The 21,490-nt window shown below is 40.3% G+C and overlaps 2 protein-coding genes across 2 annotated transcripts in view; one reads left to right on the top strand and one right to left on the bottom strand.

Annotated features, from left to right (window-relative positions):
* LOC144645253 (uncharacterized) overlaps window positions 1-21,490 on the top strand; it is a 55,364-nt gene that overhangs the window by 14,776 nt on the left and 19,098 nt on the right. The window contains exons 7-19 of the mRNA XM_078504740.1: window positions 11,117-11,219; window positions 12,800-12,961; window positions 13,476-13,553; window positions 14,806-14,873; window positions 15,020-15,145; window positions 15,653-15,755; window positions 15,855-16,016; window positions 16,951-17,028; window positions 17,486-17,553; window positions 17,983-18,108; window positions 18,606-18,722; window positions 19,342-20,895; window positions 21,040-21,165. Coding sequence (XP_078360866.1) covers window positions 11,117-11,219; window positions 12,800-12,961; window positions 13,476-13,553; window positions 14,806-14,873; window positions 15,020-15,145; window positions 15,653-15,755; window positions 15,855-16,016; window positions 16,951-17,028; window positions 17,486-17,553; window positions 17,983-18,108; window positions 18,606-18,722; window positions 19,342-20,895; window positions 21,040-21,165 — 2,871 coding nt within the window. The remainder of the gene's footprint in view (window positions 1-11,116; window positions 11,220-12,799; window positions 12,962-13,475; window positions 13,554-14,805; window positions 14,874-15,019; window positions 15,146-15,652; window positions 15,756-15,854; window positions 16,017-16,950; window positions 17,029-17,485; window positions 17,554-17,982; window positions 18,109-18,605; window positions 18,723-19,341; window positions 20,896-21,039; window positions 21,166-21,490) is intronic.
* Window positions 7,695-8,477, bottom strand: LOC144645885 (uncharacterized). Its single transcript, XM_078505412.1, has one exon. The coding sequence runs from the start codon at window positions 8,475-8,477 to the stop codon at window positions 7,695-7,697; it is 783 nt and encodes a 260-aa protein (XP_078361538.1).

Raw genomic sequence — 21,490 nt, 5'->3', positions numbered from 1 at the left:
TTCAAAAAAGCCATAGAATATCACAACCTGCATCTCAACATTTCCAAAGAGATGAATGATAAGGCTGGGGAAGGATGTGCCTATGGCAATCTTGGCAATGCATTTAAGAGTCTCGGCAATTTCAAAAAAGCCATAGAATACCACACCCTACGTCTGAGCATTGCCAAAGAAGTGGGAGACGAGGCTGCAGAAGGACGTGCGTATGGGAATCTCGGTATTGCTTATAACGCTCTCGGTGATTTTAAACAGGCAATAGAGTACCACAAGCTACGTCTTCGTATCTCTCAACGCATTGGAGACAAGGCTTGGGTGGGTCGTGCGTATGGTGATCTTGGCAATGCTTTCCAAGGTCTTGGTGATTCAAGAAAAGCCAAAGAATACCACAACCTGCAGCTTAGTCTTGCCACTGACGTGGGAGACAAGATAGGGGAAGAACGTGCTTATGGAAATCTTGGCGTTGCTTTTCAACGTCTGGGTGATTTCCAAAAAGCCATAGAGTACCAAAAGCTATCTCTGAGTATTGCCAAAGAGGTGGGAGACAAGCCTGGGGAAGGACGTGCATATGGCAATCTTGGCACTGCTTTAAATAGTCTCGGTGACTGCAAAAAAGCCATAGAATACCAAAATCTAGCTCTTAGTATTGCCAAAGAGGTGGGAGACAAGGATGCCGAAGGACGTGCTTATGGTAATATTGGCAGTTGTTTTCAAAAGTTCTGTGATTATAAAAGAGCCATTGACTACTTCAGCCTACATCTAAGTATTGTCAAAGACATAGGAGATAAAGTTGGAGAAGGACTTGCCTATGGCTTTCTTGGAAGCGCTTTTCACAGGCTTGGCGATTTAGAGAAAGCCTTAGACTACACCAGCCTGAGTCTTAGCATAGCCAAAGAAGTGGGAGACAAGAATATGGAAGGAAATGCGTATACTAGTTTTGGCACGATGTTTGACAGCGTTGGAGAGTTGACGAAAGCCATAGACTACCACAACTTATCTCTTAAAATTGCCAAAGACGTAGGAGACAGGAATATGGAAGGAATTGCCTGTGGCAATCTTGGTCATGCGTTCCAAGCTCTAGGTGACTACACAAAGGCCATAGAACACGACAAGCTATATCTTAGAATTGCAAAGGAGTTGGGAGACAAGGCGGGAGAGGGACGTGCCTATTTGTTACTTGGTCATGCATTTGACAGTCTCGGTGAATTCAAAAGGGCCATTGACTACAACAAGCTATGTGTTAACATTGCCAAAGACGTGGGAGACAAGGTTGCGGAAGAAGCTGCGTACGGCAACATTGGCTATGCTTTTCAGAGCCTCGGTGATTTCAACGAAGCCATTAAGTATTTCCACCTCTTTCTTCATATGGCTAAAGACAAGAAAGACAAGGCTGGGGAGGGACGCACGTACAGAGACATTGGCAATTGTTTTCATAGTCTTGGTGACCTTAAACAAGCCATATACTACCACAATTTACATCTTATAATTGCCAAAGACATAGGAGATATATAAGGCTGGGGAAGAAACGGCATATGAAAATCTCGGGAAAGATTTCTACATTCTAGGTGATTTTGAGAAGGCCGAAGAGTATCATACCCTTTTGCTTTCTTTGTCAAAAAAACCTTTTAAGAAATAATTGGAAACACTTTTGTTAGCACTTTATTATAGTGTGACTCAAACATTTCATAGGCTCATCACATTTTCGTAGACACACTTCGTGTTGTATTGGAAATCCACGAATCTGATTGGTTCTCTCGTTGTCTATTCACTCAAGAACACTCAACGTGTGCAATCGGAGATCCGCAAATTGTAGGTTACTGACCCGTGGACTATTCTCTCATAGAATGTTCGTGAAGTTTGATGTTGTATAATGTGATTACAAAGTTAAGAAACGTAGACAAATTTTAAAATAAACCAGTATGAGTACTTGTTTCACCTGCGTCGCTTATTTCTGAGAGTTTTTAAACTTTATTTTTGAATTATCTGGAAATGCAAAAAATAGTCGGACACTGGCCATGGGTTAACTAAAGTCCCTTACTTTGCTTGAGCTGCGCGTGCAGTAAGGATGCGCGGTGTGTAGAGAGTCTCCTTCGTAAGCGTCATTTGGATCGCTCTCGCAAGGTTGTTAATTACAGTCGTTAATTATGTTCTCAAGGAGCGGTTCCAAATAGAACTGATTCAAATACAGCACTGAAAGGACGGAGTAGAATTTCCATTACCTTGGGACCTACTCTCCCTGCCCAGCCTTGTCCCCAGGGTCTTCTCCGTTTTCAAAATTGCGGCTGGCGCCATTTTGAAAACGGAGAAGACCTTGGGACGAGGTTGCTCCCTGCCGCCTGCCCGTTTCCGATATGGTTTCTGGTGGTCTGTGGAGAGAGAGGAGAGGAAGAATATCCCACAACTCCTGTCGATCAGCCAACGTAAACCGTGCTTGGCTTCGACCAGGGCTAGAAAGGAAAGGGTGGCGAAACGTGCTCAGAGCTTCTGAGCGATGTGTGATGCGAAGACGGACTGGGTTGAGCGCGCTCCACGGCAGCAAAGTGAAAAACATGGCGGCGAGTGAGATTCGATGGCTGGTGGAGAAAAGTGATTGTTACGCGGAAACAGCAAGAGATTTCCAAGAAATTCTTTTCGAAATGGAATAACGATAAGTTCCCTCGACTGTCAGAAGTAAGAAAGTGCTCGATACTGTGAATACAGTGTTGCATTATCACAAATAAAACCAACTTGCTCGAAAGGCTTTTTACCGTTTCTTCGGACGCTAGCAATCAAGCACCAATTACATTAAAGATATGGTCAGACATGGCTCAGTTTCCAAGCAATAAACACAGTGTGTATTTTTCTTTCATCTGTGTAAATTTCATTTTAAACTTTTTGTCTTAGAGGTTTTGAAAGTTCATACTTTTTTTAAGACTTTGCGATCAGGGTACTATTACCATCTTTTAGCAGTTTATTCGTTTCTCTGCGACCACACTGTCGCTGTCTGTGACTGTCTAAAGCAGCCGGTGTTCCTAAAACACTTTAATAAAACGAAAACTTCGCCTAGATTCCTTCTATTTCTCTCAGAACACGCTGATGTTTTCTGAGCCTCGTGGAGGATATATTCATTTGCGTTCATTTTTAGACCTCGCGCGCTTCGCTTTTAACACATGGAATAAAATAGCTATGCAAAGTTGTCGCTGATTCAGACCCCGTCCACGCTAAAGGTGGATTTCCACTGACGCGTAAATTTTTACGTGCGTAAAAAATTTAGAGACATTGTAAGAACGACTTGCGTACACGTTAACGCAAGTCGTTCATACATTGTCTCTAAATTTTTTTACGCACGTAAAAAATTACGCGTCAGTGGAAATCCACCTTAATCCGGATAAACTTGAAAACACATCTTTTCTTCCTCCGGATAGGCCAACCATCCACACTGTAACAGCGTTTTCGGTCACCGAAAATGGAGAAATTTAAAAACGCCGGCTTGGTGATGGTAGTGCGGACAACGAAAACGGAGCTATTCGAAAACGCTGACGTCAAATAGTCGCGTGATCTCTGTCAAAAACAAAAGGCGTCATTAGCTTTACAATAGCTCTGCTCGTGCGTTGCAACGTTGCTTGCGATGTAGCCTATCATTTTCAAATTTATCCGGATTAGTATTGACAGGAAACATTTTCCGTTTTCAAATTTATCCGGATTAGTGTGGACGGGGCCTCAGTTTACAGAGGGACCGAATGGGGTTTTCCTGATACCTGAGAAATGCATAATCAGAATTTTAACTGGACGCATGTTAAAATGTTAGCTGAGATCAGAAATTAGCAAAATTTACTTATAGCTTTGAAATGGGCTAAAATTTTAATTTATAGCGTGCAAAACGCCGAAAACCACCACTTACTTTGCATATTCTGACACCGATGGGTCATTGTTTCGAGATGAGGCTTTAAGTCTAAAAATATGCATTCATATTTTATTTTGATTGATGTTACCTTCGGCGTCGCGATAACTTAAAAGCTCCCGACACTATACCCCGGAAGGTGAAGGATATTGTATTGTATTTGAATAACAAAGACACTCGGCGATATTAGAACGCCTTTGGCCGCGAGCTAATTAGCAAAACAAGAACCAAAGACAAGGGAAAAAACGTGCTACTGAACAGTCACAAACCTGAATAATTATGATGAAGCACTTTTGCTGTGGATGATGCCTGCGTTGCAAAGTTTCACTTTAAGAAAAGAAGGTAAGTTTTTTGTGTTAATTCCAAGAATTATTTAAGACAAGACTGCCCCCTCATGACTGGAGATAGCAGTAGCTAAATGTTCATTATCAGCAACATTTGTTTGTTGTGTGGTAAACAAGAATCGATTGCGTCAGTGTTATTGTTTGGCATTCACGAGCGATTGTTTTTTTTATACAAAATTTCGCTTCGAGTAGTAGCCGCCGTAAGTTTTAAAAAGTGCGATAAAACAAAATACGTCAACCTGTCGGTTTAAAAATTTCTAACTTTCGCTTCACCGTGAGAAAAACTGCTTTCATAGACGTAAGAACTTTTGAAAGTGTAACAGTTGAGCACAATGTTTCAAAGATGCGATTCACGGCAGACAACAGACCTTCAGCGCTCGAATTTCTACAGGTCTGATTTTGCAGGAGCTCACACACAAGAAAGCTTGCTGCAAGGACAAGTCGGGGAAAAGAAGAAGGGACAAAGTCCCAAAATGTACACACACAAGAAACATGATGTTGGAGCGACAAGCTCCATTGGGCACAAATGGTCGTGTGAGACATGTCCCTGCTACATTCTGGCGTGTGTACACACCGTGATTTTGTCCCTGCTTCAAGACGCTGCGACAGGCCCCTGCGATATGTCCATTTGAGTGACAGCCCCAAAAGGGACAGGGCGATGGTCTCTTAAGGGGATAACTAATAATGTGCCCTACGACGTTGGTATTGGCACACATGTGAACTCTCTAATGCATATGGCTGTTGATCTCTGTTTCAATGTTTCTTTTAAAGTCGGGGTTTGGAAATAAAGGACAATCGCTTCTTTTGCAGGTCTTTTAGTAAAACTTCGGCGTTGAGTTTTGTTCTCGGTGTTATGCAGCTATGAAAGTGAAAGTAGCTAAACTAGTAATACGTGACTCGCAGGGCCTCGCGAAGCTCTGGGTTGGGGAGGGGGGGGGGGGTGTTATAAATAAGGAGTGGATTATTTGAAGTTGAACATTAATTGAATTGTAAATATTCAATTTTCCACAGTAGGCAGGAAGATATATTTGTTAGAAGTTAGAAACTCCACAGAAAGCACAATAAAGAGTGCGCCCGCGAGTGGCCGGGGGAAGCGCAGGCTATTTTCAAAACCATCGACAAATTATTGGATAGTCGCATTTTGGAAATTTATTTGAGGGCATTAAAAAAAAAAAGAAGAACGAACGGCAGGAGGATTCGAACCCTCCGCCCGCGCGCCCCTGATGGCGATGAAGGATAGGATAGGATAGGATAGGATAATCTTTATTTAAAACACGGTCAAATTCATCAGCTCACAATACAACAATCTAATTATAATATATATACAAGAAAGAGGGGAAATATAAAAATATATGTACAAAAATAAAAAGCTGCTTTCCACGAATGCCGTGCCCTAGAGTACTCGTTCAATTAGTTTTTTAAATTGCCCAAGGGACTCTGCTTGTCTTACGTTAATAGGAAGACTGTTCCACAAGATGGCGCCACTGTACGTAAAGCTGTTTTTGTAATAGTTAGTGCGCGGTAATGGAACATTGAGTTTGTTTTCAGAGTCCCTTAGGTTGTACGCGGTTTCTCGTTTTTCGAATTTAGATGATAGGTAGTCTGGAGCCAACCCGTGCAGAGACCTGTAAACCATCGTGGCTCTTTGAATTTGCTGCTGGCGAGCTAGATTTTTCCATCCTAGAATTTCAAATAAATCACCAGCGTGCGCGTCATAGTTTGAGAAGGTCAAAACACGGGCTGCTCTATTCTGTAGCTTTTGTAGCTTGTTTTGCAAAGTAATCCCACAGTTTCCCCAAACAGTACTGCAGTAGTCGAAATGCGGTTGTATTAAAGCTCTGTATATTAGGTGTAAGGTTGCTTGAGGGACCAGGTGCCTTACTCGTTTTAAGGCCCCAATCCCAGAAGCAATTTTCTTTGTTAGTTTCTCGATATGACTACTCCAATCAAGTCTGTCGTCGATGATCACTCCAAGTGATTTTGCAGACTTGACCTGGCTAACTTGAAAATCGTTTATTGCAACTTTCGGGGAACCTGTCAGATTACTAAGCCTCTGCCTAGATCCAATAAGTATAAACTCGGTTTTAGTCATATTTAGAGTAAGTTTGTTTGCTCTCAGCCAGTTGTGAACGTTTTCTAGATCTTGGTTTAGGCGTAACTGAATATTGTCTGTGTTGTCACTCGCGTATGTAAGATGGGTGTCATCTGCGTACATCCTTGGCTCACAATTTGAGAGACAATTCGGAAGATCGTTTATATATAATAGAAATAGTAGTGGCCCTAAAATCGTTCCCTGGGGGACACCACAACATAATGAACAACTACTGGAGAGCGAACCATTGATAGAGCACATTTGTGTGCGGTTTTCTAAATATGACCTAAACCATTGGTGTGAATTACCATATATACCGTAATGACTTAATTTAGACAAAAGGATCTCATGGTCAACTGTGTCGAAGGCCTTTTTTAGATCTAGGAAAACAACAGCATTGATTTTGCCGTGATCGATATTATATGCCCAAGTGTCTGTGGCCTCGAGGAGAGCCGTTACAGTTGAGTGAATGGCACGAAAACCCGATTGGTGTTTACAAATGATATCGTGTTCTTCTAAATAAGCATATAGTTGGTCATAAATAATTCTTTCAAACACCTTGGCCACAATGGAGATAACAGAAATTGGGCGATAGTTGTTAAGGTCGTTTCGATCGCCTTGTTTAAAGAGTGGGGTAACCCTCGCGCATTTCCAATCGTCGGGAAATATACCTAGACTTATTGATTGGTTAAAGATATCACGAATAGGAATGCAGATGAGATCTGCGCAGTCTCGGATGAGCCTAGCAGGTATCTTGTCAAGGCCAGTTGCCTTTGACTTGTTTAGTTTATTCAAAAGTGAAAGGACCTTATTTGTACTGGTCGGACGGAGCTGGAACCGTTTGTCTGTGCTGGTGAGATACTTTTGATAGTTGTCATTTTCTAAGGGATCAAAGTTACTGGCAAGTTTCGGACCGATGGTGGCAAAATAATTGTTAAATTCGTTTGATATCTCCGTTGGGTCAGTAACAGACACCCCGTTTACTTTTAGAGACGTAACTGATGTTTTCCCAGATTTTCGTGAAGTTAATTCGTTAATGGTCTGCCAGGTCTTCTTAGAATCACTAACATACTCGTTAAAACTATTTTGATAATAGACTTGCTTGGCTAATCTAATTTCGGTATTAACTGCATTACGTTGTTTTTTAAATTGCGTCCAATCATTGGGATCACTGGTTTTCATTGCTTTAATTTTTAGAAAATCGCGATGACGCATCTGTTTTTTTAGTTCGGAGGTAATCCATGGGGAACTGCGTGAGCGAACACGCATTGTTCTCAGTGGAACATGCTTGTCGACAATCGAAAGAAACAAGCATTTCCATTGTGACCACATTTCATTGGGATTAATTGAGTTATATACCGGATCCCAATTTTGTGACGCAACATCATTTCGAAAATGATTTCGATTGAATTTTCGAAATTCCTATAGTTAAGATGTGTCCACCAGATATTCCATTAACGGATAATTTTCTGTAGGCAAAAACTAGGCTATGGTCGCTAATACTGATATGACAGACTCCCGAGCATACAATCTTATCAGGACAATTGGTGTAGATCACATCAATTAAAGTTGAAGAAGTCGGAGTTATCCTCGTTGGTTCAGTTATAAGTTGCTGAAGTCCATAAACATCCATGATACTCATTAGTTTGCGCGTGTCATTGTCATGTCGAGTAGCATTCATGTTACAGTTGAGATCTCCCATTAGATAATATTCAATATTTTCAGAGTCGAGTTTCCCAATCAGAGTTTCGAAGGATGAAAAGAGACCTATGGGAGAATCAGGTGGTCTGTACCACGTGACAACAACAAACGGCTTTGATCTCGGTTTTTGAATTTCTAGGCATAGATTTTCAAGAGTATCCATATTTAAGTCACTACGTATGGTAAAATTTATAGATTTTTTGACATAAAAGCATACTCCTCCACCACCGTCTGTAATTCTATCACGTCGAACTATATCGTAACCAGGAATGTTGACCTCACCGTCAGTGACAGTTTCATTGAGCTTAGTTTCATTAATCGATATAATATCTATTTCGTTATTTGCTAGAAGAATTCTAAGCTCATCTATGTGGGTGGTTAATTTATTGATATTTAAAGAGGCTAATTTAAAACCGCGTTGTAATGGCAATACTGAGCTAAACTTCTTAACGCTTTGATTTAACATTCGAGATTCCTCAGCATTGCCATTAGAAGGTTGAACAGGCACGGCATTAGTGGAGAGCGCATCATATCAACCTAAGCTTGACTGAAAATTCTTAAAAAATAGTAAGTTACCTTTAACATTAGGGTGTATTCCACCCCTGTTTAATCCCTTTTCTGAGATGTTTTGATGCTGGATAAGTTCCCATCCATTTTGTCGGCAGTAATTCTTTAGAAGTTTATTCGTTGTTTTCACCGCTTCGTTGAGCCCGTCCCTTCTGGAAACAAGTTCCGATAAGGTAACTGTGGCATCAGATGAGTTTTCGATCTGTCTGGCGAGATCAACGATCGCGTCGGCAACTTGCTGCGGTTCTTTATGCTTGAGGTCGTTAGTGCCAACATGTAGAATCACTTGATCCGGTGAAAGCTCCAAATTTGGTTTTAGGTAATCCTTCATAGCTTTAGTGGTGGCACCAGAGAACGATTTCACCACCACGCGATGGCCAACAGCCTTTCCCAACTGTGTACCTTGGATATTTTTTATCATGGAGTCTCCAATCAATAGGGTAGTGCGTTCTTTTTCTGGCACGGCATTTTCGGAGTCGTTGGTGTTAGGAGGTGGCTCTTTGTTCTTGTTTCTAGATCTTATCTTTTTCTTTTTCGCGCCATTCTTTGATTGAGCTAAATTCCACGCGGGGTCTTGATCAGAAGAATCCCTGGAGGGTTCTTGTGTATGCAAATTTGCTTCTTGATTTGATTTGTTTTCTTTCTCAATTTCAGAGTTAAGAAGTCGTAAAGCCGTCAATAAACTTTTGTTTTCGTCATGTAGTGCTTGTGATTCTTGCTTCAACGAGTTATAACGCTTTTCCATGTCCTCTAGCCTCCGTTTTAAATCATTGTTTTCGGCTTGGAGTCTTGTTTCATCTGACGTTCCCGCAGGAGAAACATTTGAACTTCTGAGTTCAGATATTTCACACCGGAGCTTGCCAATTTCGTTTGAGAATCTTTCGGTCAGCCCACGGATTGCGGAATCAATTAGCTTAGGACACTCAGAGTGGTTATTTACGTACATGTCTTCGGATCTTCCACCGAGAGTCTGTACAGTTTTGGTAACATCTTCTCTGTCTTGTTGATGTTCAAACTCGCTGTCGCTTTCAGCGAAGTTAGATTGGATGCTTGGTGCTAGAGGCTGGATGTTTGCCATATCCAGTAATCTTTTAGCGATAATTTCGGACTTAGAACCTTGTACGTAGAGCGTCTTTGTCCCATGGTAGAAACTCAATGAGACTCCATCGGCTTTGACTGTGTGAAAGCCGCCATTGTTATTTGTGTAACTCCACGTTCCTGAAACTTTCAAATCTTCGCTTATAAACAATTTGAGCTCCTCAAACTCTCCCAGCCATTTGAACTTATTCTTATGACCAGATTTAACGACTGTAAGGGACTTGTATCGCTCACTAGGTTGACTCAGGTCAGATAACATCGGAGGTTCGCAAACACGTGCGTCCTGTTCGGCAGTCATTGTTGCCTTATTGAAAGGTTTATATAGCCTGAATAGGCGTTGAGGGAGTATAATGTGGAAATCAGTGTTATTTTAATCCGAAAAGAAAAACGATAAAAATGAAAGGCTCAGGATTCGAACCCACAAAAAAAAAATAAAAAAACCCTAGCCGGATTCGAACCCCCGCCCTCAGTCCCGAAGATCTGATTTCAAGTTCGACGCCTCACGCCATTAGGCCACCAGCGCGCGGCCGTGTGACGTCATTTCCGCCACACACCAAGCTCACAAATATATATGACCGTAAACTCCACACGAGATTTGATCCCGCCTGAGCCCTTTGAGGGACAAATTCATACACCCCGCTACGCTCGGCCTTCGGCCTCGCTTCGCGAGGAATTATGGAAAATTTACAGGAAGAAACTGTAAATTTCGTGCATTTAAATCAGTTCAATTCATTGAAGTGTAAACTAATTTATTATGTTAATAATATTGTCACTGCACTGTGATTGACATAGAGCAGGGGAATTTATTATAAATCTGTAATTTGCACTGTATTGCAAATTGATGCGCGCGTGTTTATAACTTTCTCAGGATTTAGACTGCTCTTTATGTGAAAATTCTTTCAAGTGCTCGCCTTAAGACTAGTCCAATTTTGACAGAACTTTTAAATATTATTACAAGTAGTTTAAATCTTTAATAATTGCCATTAGCATGGCCACATAGAGTCAGTTTATACTATGGTTAAGACTTGTCTGTTTCTCTTGCACTGTACCAAGGTTTTAAGTTTCAGAACTATGGGAAATTTGTCTTACTTTTTAAATTGGGAAGAAAATACTTCATATACATTTCCAAACTTCCCACAGTTAAATAAGATAGCTTTAAGAGGCCATATAATAAATGAACAATAATTTGTAGTGCGCAAATGCAATTTAAACATGCAAAATCCGAAAAGCTTTTATAAAGCCTATATATAAGTCAGTGCAACAAAGCTCGAGATTCAAATCTGACTCGGTAAAAAAGTGCGCCAGAACTAATATGCTGATTATCCATCTGGTATATGCCTGTTCCAGTGTTAAATAATTGATATTGGATTTTTATTTTTCAAGTACACTTTAAATTAGTAACATGAAACATTGAGATATTTACGGATTTTCAAACTGCAGGCATACGTGATGGCAACAAATCCAAACATCAAAGATGTGACTGAAAATGACGTCACTCCACCTGCTAAAGAAACACTGGATTTTAATGACGAAATCCTAACAGGTGACAGTGAAATGTTTATAAAATAATATTCATTAATAGCAAATTAAATGATTCAATCATACCTGAATAACGATTATTATAATATGATACGATATAATATGAAATGATATTATATATGATATATGATAAGATATGCTAACATATAACTCCAGTGGCGGATCCAGACCTTGAACTAAGGGGCCCCTATTTCGTGTTTTGTGGCATTTTGGGGACGGCTCTGACTCGTGTACGTATTTATTTCCAAATAAATTCAGTGTTTTTGCTACAGTACACTGTTTGCTTTGACTTGTCACGTATTGACAGACATGGTTCGAGTTATCGAGGGCCGAAAAATTATATAGAAAATGATCTGAAGGGAAACGAAAATTGGTTCGAGTCAGCGGGAGGTTCGCCGTTATCGAGGGTTCGAGTTACCGAGGGTATAAAATCACAGTAAATGTATGACGGAAATCCAGAGGAAATCGATTTTGTTTCGAGTTAGCGAGGGTTCGAGTTATCGAGAGTCGACTGTATAAAGTTTCATAATTGCCCATTTCAATTCGTACTGACCAAACTTGCATCCCGTAAAAAAACGTGAAGTATTACAGTAAAGAGAGAGAACCTTAACATATCACTTTTTTCAGATACCTATTAATCTAACTCAAATTGTACTCGAGGTCGTGTGATTTTCTATAATTACAATGTAGATTTAGGGATCTAAAACGTTAAAAAGGCGAGCTCGCAAAAGACTTTATTATACATTAGAATTACTTTCAAACACGTGATTGGTCGAGCGCATTCAGTCAATATACAGTAGCATGTGAACTCGACATGATAACCCAATATCTGCAGCAGATATTGGGTTATCATGTCGAGTTCAAAGTCTGCCTAGTTTCCAAGCCCCTCGTCCGTGTAGTGCTGTCAAACTTTTAAAAATATGGCGGAGCGATTCGCCTCCGTTTCCGAAGAGGAATTGAACGTTTTGATCGAGAATATAGATTCTAAAAACACCAACAGAACAACAAAAACAAGTGTTAAAATTCTGAATGATTATTTGAGAGAGAAGAACCTGGAGGAACCACAAGATAAAACCGCTTTGGCCAATGTTCTGACGAAGTTTTACGCCGGCGCTAAAGGAAGTTATGGCAAATTGTTTAAAAACGTATAATAAAACAATTATTGAACTCGGTTTTCACATGATATCGTGAATTATCAAAACCTCATGTCTGTGTTTTCCGCCTCAGCCTTCGGCTTCGGCAGATAACACAGACCTCGGTTTTGATAATTCACGATATCATGCTCAACCTCATCCAACATTTGCTTAATATCGTTCAATTGAGAAGAAGCAATGCTCTGTCATGTTATAATTAAAAGTACTAACATTACTGCAATAAATACTTACTCCAACGCAAATCTGTTTTGTTAAAAGAAAGAAATCTTTCTTAAGATAAAATCTTTTGAAACTTTTCTGTCCAAATGATGGCAAAAAAGTGTACAGACGGTTTTGTGTTTCTATTAAGAAAGGAACAAAAACTAAAAAATCTATAGTGTTTGTGCATTGTGCGCAAACGATCAATGACATTCAATGCTCCTCATTTTAGCACAAGCAGAGGCTTACAGAAATCAAGGAAATGAGGAATACAGAAAAAGAGATTTTATCACCGCCATTCACTTTTACACGGAAGGAATTCAAGTGAACTGCAAAGATGAAGAACTGAATGCTAAACTATATTGCAACAGGGCCATAGCACAGTTTTATTTAGGTGAGAACTTTCACATTCCTTCTAGAACGTATTGATTTCTTGGTGGTCGCCCTGTTTTAAAGGGGCGCGTGAGTTCAATATCTGTTTCAGTCTTTCCAAACGGTAGCCATTCATGGTTAACGTTCTTTGAGACTTTACGTAAAAAGGCCATTCAGCCCCCGGGGGGCTTCTTTCTCTTCAAGACATTTCGGTGAGGGGCTGAATAGAGAACGGGTCAGTTATAAGAGAGAGGTGGGGGATTATTTTAAATCATATTTTAGGGTTAAAATAAAGAAATAAAGTGGACTTTTTTGATGTTCTGGTGCCGTTTAATAACACATTATCACAAAATAGGGGTTAAATGAGGTTTTTGCAAGTGTAATGTTACCTTGTTTTCTTTTTGATGAATTGTCATAAGCAGGGCTTCAAGGGCACGGCTTATCAGTGGGGGGGGGGGGGCAGTGGGAAGCTTAATAGAGCTTTTACAGTAATTCTTATTCCTCTGTCCTATTGATGCGCTTATTTTTTTTTACAGGAAATTATCACGAATCGCTTAAGGACTCAAAAAATGCCACCGACTTACAACCAACTTACGTCAAGGCGATTGTGCGAGGTAAAAATTGATCTGATCATGAATTGTGTAAGACAACGGTACTGTATTATCTTCACCAAGTGTAGCTTAGGGCTTAACATTTCATCTCAATTAACACCCAGTCAGTTCGGAAAGCGAGATTTTCGTTCATTACTGTTCTCAGGATGGATTTAGTCGTGACATCATTAATCAGAGCACAGGAATGGAGGAACTGGAAAGCAATTTGTTGGAAGCAAAATTTTTGTCTGGAAAAGAAAAACGTTTTTTAACAACTGGAGCAAATACATTGTATTGTTTCTGAGAAGCAAAATTTGTTTCTGTGCCATGTTTTTCGCTTGGCTAAACTGAGAAACCTTTCGTCCGAAGCAATGCGTCAAGAATGTTTCCTAGTTAAGCCAGGACTTTTCATGCTACGACACTTATGAGGAAAACAAAGCCAGTCAATAATCAGCAAGATTTTAATGTAGCATTTATAATTAGGAGGGAAGTTTATCGAATCTGTTAGGTAAAAAAAAAGTTGCTAGTTTGAAAAACACCACGCAGTTGTGCTTTCTTTGCACTGAAAGTCTTTTTTTAATTGTTTGAGCTTGTCAGAAATGCTCACTTGTGATTAATAGTGTAATAATAATTATATTTGTGGATTAAGCACTGCTGCTCTAAATGTAGACCCTGTAAAAGACCAAACAAATATCGCAAATTAAACATTTAAAACATGCAGTGATCCGATAGTAATGATTGTATTCCACGTTCTTCCCTTTAACACGGGGTTCTAAGAAACAGAGCTGTACTTTCATCTGACGTGGGCAAATAACTCTGCAATATTAAAAAGCTAACCGCCGACCGGTTAGCTCAGTTGGTAGAGCGACGGACTACGGTGCGGGAGGTCTCGGGTTCGAGTCCCAGACCGGACCAACACTCAGGGTCTTAAAATAACTGAGGAGAATATGCTGCCTTTGCAATAACATCTGCAAATGGTTAGATATTCTAGTCTTCTCGGATAAGGACGATAAACCGTAGGCCCCGTCTCCTGCATCTTCAGTGTTATGGTCAGCAGGGGACGTAAAAGAACCCACACGCTTATCGTAAAGAGTAGGGCATGGAGTCCCCGGTGTTGTGGTCTGGTCTTTGCCCGTTGTATTGTGCTTACTGTGAAATGCTCGGAGATATTAGCTGTATAAGCTACTCTTCAAATCCGAGGGTAAACAAAGTGATGATGATGATGATGATGGTACATAGTTAAAATAAATTGTACCTTTTTATGTTTTTTCCTTAGGAGCGAGTGCATCTGTTGAGCTGAATCAGTTTGAAGAAGCCATCACGTGGTGTGATAAGGGATTAGCCGTATCCTTTGACAAAACCCTGATACCCAATGTCGCACTTACCTAAAATTAACCTCTGCGCGCTATATCAATTCAAAGGTACACAATTTTCAATTTGTTTGCTAAATGCTCAGTTTTTGTTATTTTTAACCACTTGACTCTAAGAAGCTTGATGAAAATAACAAGGACTTGTTGGAGTTAAAGAGCAGGTCTGTTAAGGCTTTAAAAGGGATGCAACAAAGCGGCAAAGAGGAAGTAAAGGAAGAGTTAGAAACTAAACCTGAGAAAGGCAAGGTAAAGTAGATACAAGTAAAACGGTACAACAATATTAAGAAGATTTATAAGAAAACAGTGTTAACTACTGTTTAACTGCAGATTCCTAGTGGAATAGAGCCTTGTTATAGCGTTAAATGGAGCACTTTCATTCTTTCAAAATCATGTGTCTTGAATTCGATTATTGATCACAACGGGGAGCTGGGATGGCGCAGTGGTGACAGCGCCCCCCCCCCCCCCCCCAAACCAATGTGGCCCGGGTTCGATTCCCAGACCTGGCGCCAAATGTGGGTTAAGTTTGTTGTTGGTTCTCGCCCTTGCTCAGAGGGTTCTCCGGTTTTCCTTCCTCCACAAAAACAAAAACTACCAAATTCCAATTCGATCTGGACTCAATGAGACCAGGAAGAGCCACTATGTGGAAGATACCGCTATAAATTCCCTTTTAACGACTGCTTTTGGTAGCGACAAAGCAACAAATCAAAAGTTTGTTTGTATTAGAATTCGCTGACGATTCGGTCATACCAACAGGGTGATGACGTCACTAAAACTGTCCAGACCAATGCTGTAAATGAAGACGAGGTCATAAAATCTGGTGAAAAAGCGCTGGACGGCGATGAAGAGAATTTAAGAGGTAAAGGAAAAGGCATCGTTTGCTTTTTCTGTTTAAATTTCTGCATGAAGACTAAATCAATATGAGGATCAATAGTGATCAATTGTTTATTTCTTTTAGAAAAAGCAGAGGTGTACAAGAAAAGAGGTAACGATGAATACGGTGAAAAGAATTTTAGCAACGCCATTCACTTCTACACGGAAGGAATTAAAGTGAACTGCACGGATGAAGAACTGAATGCCAAACTGTACAGCAACAGGGCCATGGCACATTTTTACTTGGGTGAGCCTGAGCGCCTGCTTTTCTTTGCATCTCGGAGTTTTGATTTTAGGTTCATGTTTAATTTATTAGGAAACGTTCTTGGTGTTCGTATGTTTACCGCGAAAATGGTCTTAGAAACGAAACTTTGCTCGTCCGTATCTCAAAAGGGTTTCGTTTTCCTGGCCTAAAATTTTGCGTATGCATTTTTTTTTTAGATTTTCTTTGACCTGTGAAAAAATCGCTGAAATCCAAAAACATGTGTTTAGCCTCCAGAAATACCTTAAGTCATATGTTATTGAAGGTCCGAACTTGAGATTGTGTTGTAGCATTTTCAACTGCCGAGGTCGACGTAGCCATTATACCCATAATCCTGCTGCACTTAGTCCCAGTCAAAATGCTGACAACTTTACTGGAGTTAGGCATTCAGGCGTCTTTTGGCAAAAACATGCACCGATTAAAATAAAAGACTGATCGAAGTCTACCTTATTGTCTATATTTTATCATTAAACAAGTGACGAGAAAAACGATGTATTATCGAAATTAATGTCAGGACTCAGAGGACTGTGAAGATATGAAAAGAAATAACGAATGAAATCCACTACTTTGAGTGGATAAAAAAACGTGCTAAATACAAGTTCAATAGTTGTCTATTGCCCCAATTTTTAAAACCGAAAGTCGCAGTCTTTGTAGTCGAAATTTTCTGGAGCCTTCGTCTCGCGCAGAAAAGAACAGAGGTTCTGGGTTCGAATGATGCCGGCGCAAGGAACGATTAGCTTAGCAACCATTTTTGTGCCTCTGCGCCCCCTCCGTATCTAAGCACCGCAACGTAGTTCGCGTCAAAAAGGCTTAGGTGCAACAGCCCCCCCCCCCCCCCCCCCCACCCTGGTTTCTTCTCAACTCTTTTGCAGTCCTCATTTTGTTATAAAATATACTGATTAGTTTTTTTCTTTGGTAGGGAATTATCAGGATTCACTGAGTGATGCAAAGGCTGCCACCAAATTGCAACCAGATTTCCTGGAGGCAATTATACGAGGTAAGATCAGTAGTAGAAAACGCTGTTAGCTCTTACGCTCAGGGGGTCTTTCTATTTCTTAGGGACCGGGTAAACAATTTTGTGGGATTTTGCAAAACTTCCTTCCTTCCCTATGAGGCGAGGGGCCCAATGGTTAGCGTGGCGGACTCCGGATCGAGCGGTCAGGGTTCAAGGCCTGGCCAGGGAACTGCGTTGTGTTCTTGATTCTCATAGTGCCTCTCTTCGCCCAGGTGTATAAATGGGTACCGGAAAATTTACTGCTGGAGGGATAACCCTGCTATAAACTAGCATCCCATCCAAAGGGTAGTATTTATACTGCTAGTCGCTTAATGCTAAAGGTCCTGATGTGACAATAGCTTTACCTACCTTCCTTCCTTTCCTCCCCACTCTACCCCAAGAGAACCTGCTCAAAGGCTCTAACTAACGATAATTTGATGTTGTCGTTCCTTGTCATCAGGAGCGAGTGCCTGTGTTGAGCTGAATCAGTTTGAAGAAGCCATCACGTGGTGTGATAAGGGATTAGCTGTATCCTTTGACAGCATTTCTAGTAGACACTAACGAGTTTTTTATTCTTTTTATAACTTTAATTTTATTATTTCATTTAATTTTTTATAATGGTACCTGATACGACAAAACATTTCCTCGTTAATGAAAGCATAATGACAACGTCTTTATCGTTTGATTCAAAATGGTGCAGTTTGGAGTCAAATAAAGCCATACCGGTATTGGTCAAATTTTCCAACTAGCATGAAAGTTCCCCCTCGTGTTTAATATTAGCCGAATATTGAGTTTTCGAGTTGTGTTGCAGTTCCGTCAAGTTGCCTTTTTCGTGAAAAACGATATTCGTTGTGCATCATCTTACATGAATAGGACACTAATTTTTATTGAACTGTCTTGAACTGTTTGTTTATTTACACAAATGGCACGTTACATATCTTGACTCCAAAATTGAAGATTGACAAGAATAGCAAGCAGTTGTTGGACTTCCGAATCACTTCAGTTCAAGTCAAAAACACGTTACAACGACTCGAGGGACAGAAAGCAAAGAAGAAGTCTGAAAATGAAACTGTAAAAGACACGGTAAGGATAATGCATCAAAGGTGCTGTGTCACGGCTGATTGAAGTTTATTTCATTTAGTTTTGCCAAATAATCGCTATGAATCCTAATGTTTGCAAAGGAATTACTTCAGCATGGATCTAAATGATAAAACCATAGCTTCATTGAAACCAAATTTGTCTCCCGGGCGATAAAATTTAATGTTACAAGCAAACAGAATTAACTTTGAAAACTGTTCAGCCAAACAATATTTCAAAACCCATATCGCAATCCGTTTCAATCTTCGTCACTTTTGGCCATCCGTACCTTCTTTTGTATTTTTTGTGTTATCGAAATGTCCCTTCACTGTTTTAAGAGGTTATTTTTATATTTCACGAGCTTTTCGACGAGCAGCTACCAATAATAGTGTTTTTAAGTGATACTGAGGTGCCATTGTGTTTTTTTGTCCGCGCGAATGAAAAAAATTAAGTTCCATACCTAGTATTTTAACAGAGTTATAGCAATGCTTTAATATTTTTAGGGAGAAGCTTCAATGAGCGCGTCTAGCCAGTCAGAAGACTTACCATACATCTCAGACTGGTTTGAAGAACATTTCCCAAGAGAGCGAATCAGAAATGCAGCATCAAACAAAGACACGGTAAGAGCTGGAAGAAAACCTTTAGTAGGTGCAAGAAACCTTTTCACTCTCTATTTGTTGTTCACCTAAAACATTTTCAGACACTCAGCGCTTTTCAAATATAAGCCCGACCACATTTGAAATGCAAGAATCCTTCCGATTTTAAGTCCACCAGAAAAGCCTTTCGAACAAAAATAATCCCTGTGCTTATTATTGGAATTTTTATGTTGTTCTTTTAAAAAGAAGCCTCTATATGACATAATCAAAGTCCAGTGGCTTGGCTTGTTCATCACACACTTTTCCCTTGATATGAATTTGTGAATGATTAACTGAAGATTTGGTGGCCATTTTCGTTTGCTTACGAAAACGCTCTCGATAACTAATAACGATATTTGTTGTTTAAAATGGTCATGCATGAGCAATGTGTCAAGCACAATTCACACCATCTGATAACCAGATCATGTGAAGCAAGGACAATTCGTGCCCTTCACTCTTTTGACTCCATCCTGCATTCGTACTTAAATTAGTTTTGTCCTGTTACCAGATTTGTTTTTCACAAGTGGATTTGCTTGCAGGAGCTTTGACTGCAGAAAATGAAAATTGAAGAAATTGGCAGTAAGACTTTTTTCTTTTCCAACAGGCGCATGCTTCACTTCAACAAACAACAGAATGTTCCACACCAAGTCTTCTATTGCCTAAACAGTCTCTGGGATCAAATGAAGATGTTATTCGTTGCTTCAACGTACGCCTTAGCATTGCCAAAAAAGAAGGAGACAAGATTGGTGAGAGAGATGCGTACTTAATCCTCGGCAATGCTTTCAACAACCTTGCGAATTTCAAAAAAGCCATAGAATATCACAACCTGCATCTCAACATTTCCAAAGAGATGAATGATAAGACTGGGGAAGGATGTGCCTATGGCAATCTTGGCAATGGTTTTGAGAGTCTCGGCAATTTCAAAAAAGCCATAGAATACCACACCCTACGTCTGAGCATTGCCAAAGAAGTGGGAGACGAGGCGGCGGAAGGACGTGCGTATGGGAATCTCGGAAATGCTTATAACGCTCTCGGTGATTTTAAACAGGCAATAGAGTACCACAAGCTACGTCTTTGTATCTCTCAACGCATTGGAGACAAGGCTTGGGAGGGTCGTGCGTATGGCGATCTTGGCAATGCTTTCCAAGGTCTTGGTGATTCAAGAAAAGCCATTGAATACCACAACCTGCAACTTAGTCTTGCCACTGACGTGGGAGATAAAACAGGACAAGAACGTGCATATGGCAATCTTGGCGTTGCTTTTGAAAGTCTGGGTGATTACAAGAAAGCCATAGAGTACCAGAAGCTATCTCTGAGTATTGCGATTGACGTAGGAGACAAGCCTGGGGAAGGACGTGCATATGGTAATCTTGGCATTGCTTTTGGAAGACTCGGTGACTGCAAAAAAGCCATAGAATACCAAAAGTTAGCTGTTAGTATTGCCAAAGAGGTAGGAAACAAGTATGAAGAAGGACGTGCCTATGGCCGTCTTGGAAACGCTTTTTACAGGCACGGCGATTTAAAGAAAGCCTTAGACTACACCAGCCTGAGTCTTAGCATAGCCAAAGAGGTAGGAGACAAGACTCTGGAAGGAAATGCGTATACTAATCTTGGCACGATGTTCGACAGTCTTGGAGAGCTGACGAAAGCCATAGACTACCACAACTTATCTCTAAGAATCGCCAAACACTTGGACGACAGGAAAATGGAAGGACTTGCCTGTGGCAATCTTGGTCAAGCGTTCCAAGCTCTTGGTGACTACAGAAAGGGCATAGAATACGACAAGCGATATCTAAGAATTGCAAAGGACTTAGGAAACAAGGCGGGGGAGGAACGTGCTTGTTCTTTACTTGCTCATGCATTTTACAGTCTCGGTGAATTCCAAAAGGCCATTGACTACAACAAGATATGTGTTAACATTGCCAAAGACGCGGGAGATAAGGTTTCAGAAGCTGGTGCGTACGGCAACATTGGCCTTGCTCTTCAAAGTCTTGGTGATTACAAAGAAGCCACAAAATATTTCCACCTGTGTCTTCGCATAGCAAAAGACAGGAAAGACAAGGTTGAAGAGAGACAAGCTTATAGAGACATTGGCAGTTGTTTTCATAGTCTTGGTGACTGTCAACAAGCCATTTCGTGGTTTAATAAGGGATTAGCCGTATCCTTTCACAACACCGTGATACCCAATGTCATTCTGTAACCTACTGGTAATTAATTTAACCTCTTTGCGCTACATGAATTCAATTGATTTTTTTGCTTAATGCTCAGTTTTTGTTATTTCAAACCACTTGACTCTAAGAAGCTTGACGAAAATAACAAGGACCTGTTGGAGTTAAAGGCCATGTCTGTTAACGCTTTAAAAGAGTTACAAAAGAAGAACAAAAAGGAAGTAAAGGAAGAGCTACTAACTAAACCTGAAAAAGGCAAGGTAAAGTTGATACAAAATTACTGTAAATAGATGTTTTATTAGTAAACTCATTGCAGCCGCCGGAGCGGCCGAATTACGAACCACTTTACAACTGTACAATGATAATCGTATATACAAGATAAAATATCACAAACTATTTATAATTAACACTACTAAATTCCAATTCGATCTGGAATCAGTGATCAGGAAGAGCCACTATGTGCAAGATGCCGACTATAAATTCCCATTAAACGACTTGTTCTGGTAACGACAAGGCAACAAATGAGAAGTCTGTTTATATTAGAATTCTGAGTTGAACCTCCGAATAAAATAACGTTAGCTGACG

Source organism: Oculina patagonica, chromosome 3 (genome assembly GCF_052425735.1).
Source record: "Oculina patagonica isolate OP01 chromosome 3, crgOcupat, whole genome shotgun sequence".
Lineage (NCBI taxonomy): Eukaryota > Metazoa > Cnidaria > Anthozoa > Scleractinia > Oculinidae > Oculina > Oculina patagonica.
The sequence above is the reverse complement of the archived record's forward strand: the minus strand, read 5'-3'. Positions and strand labels throughout refer to the sequence as shown.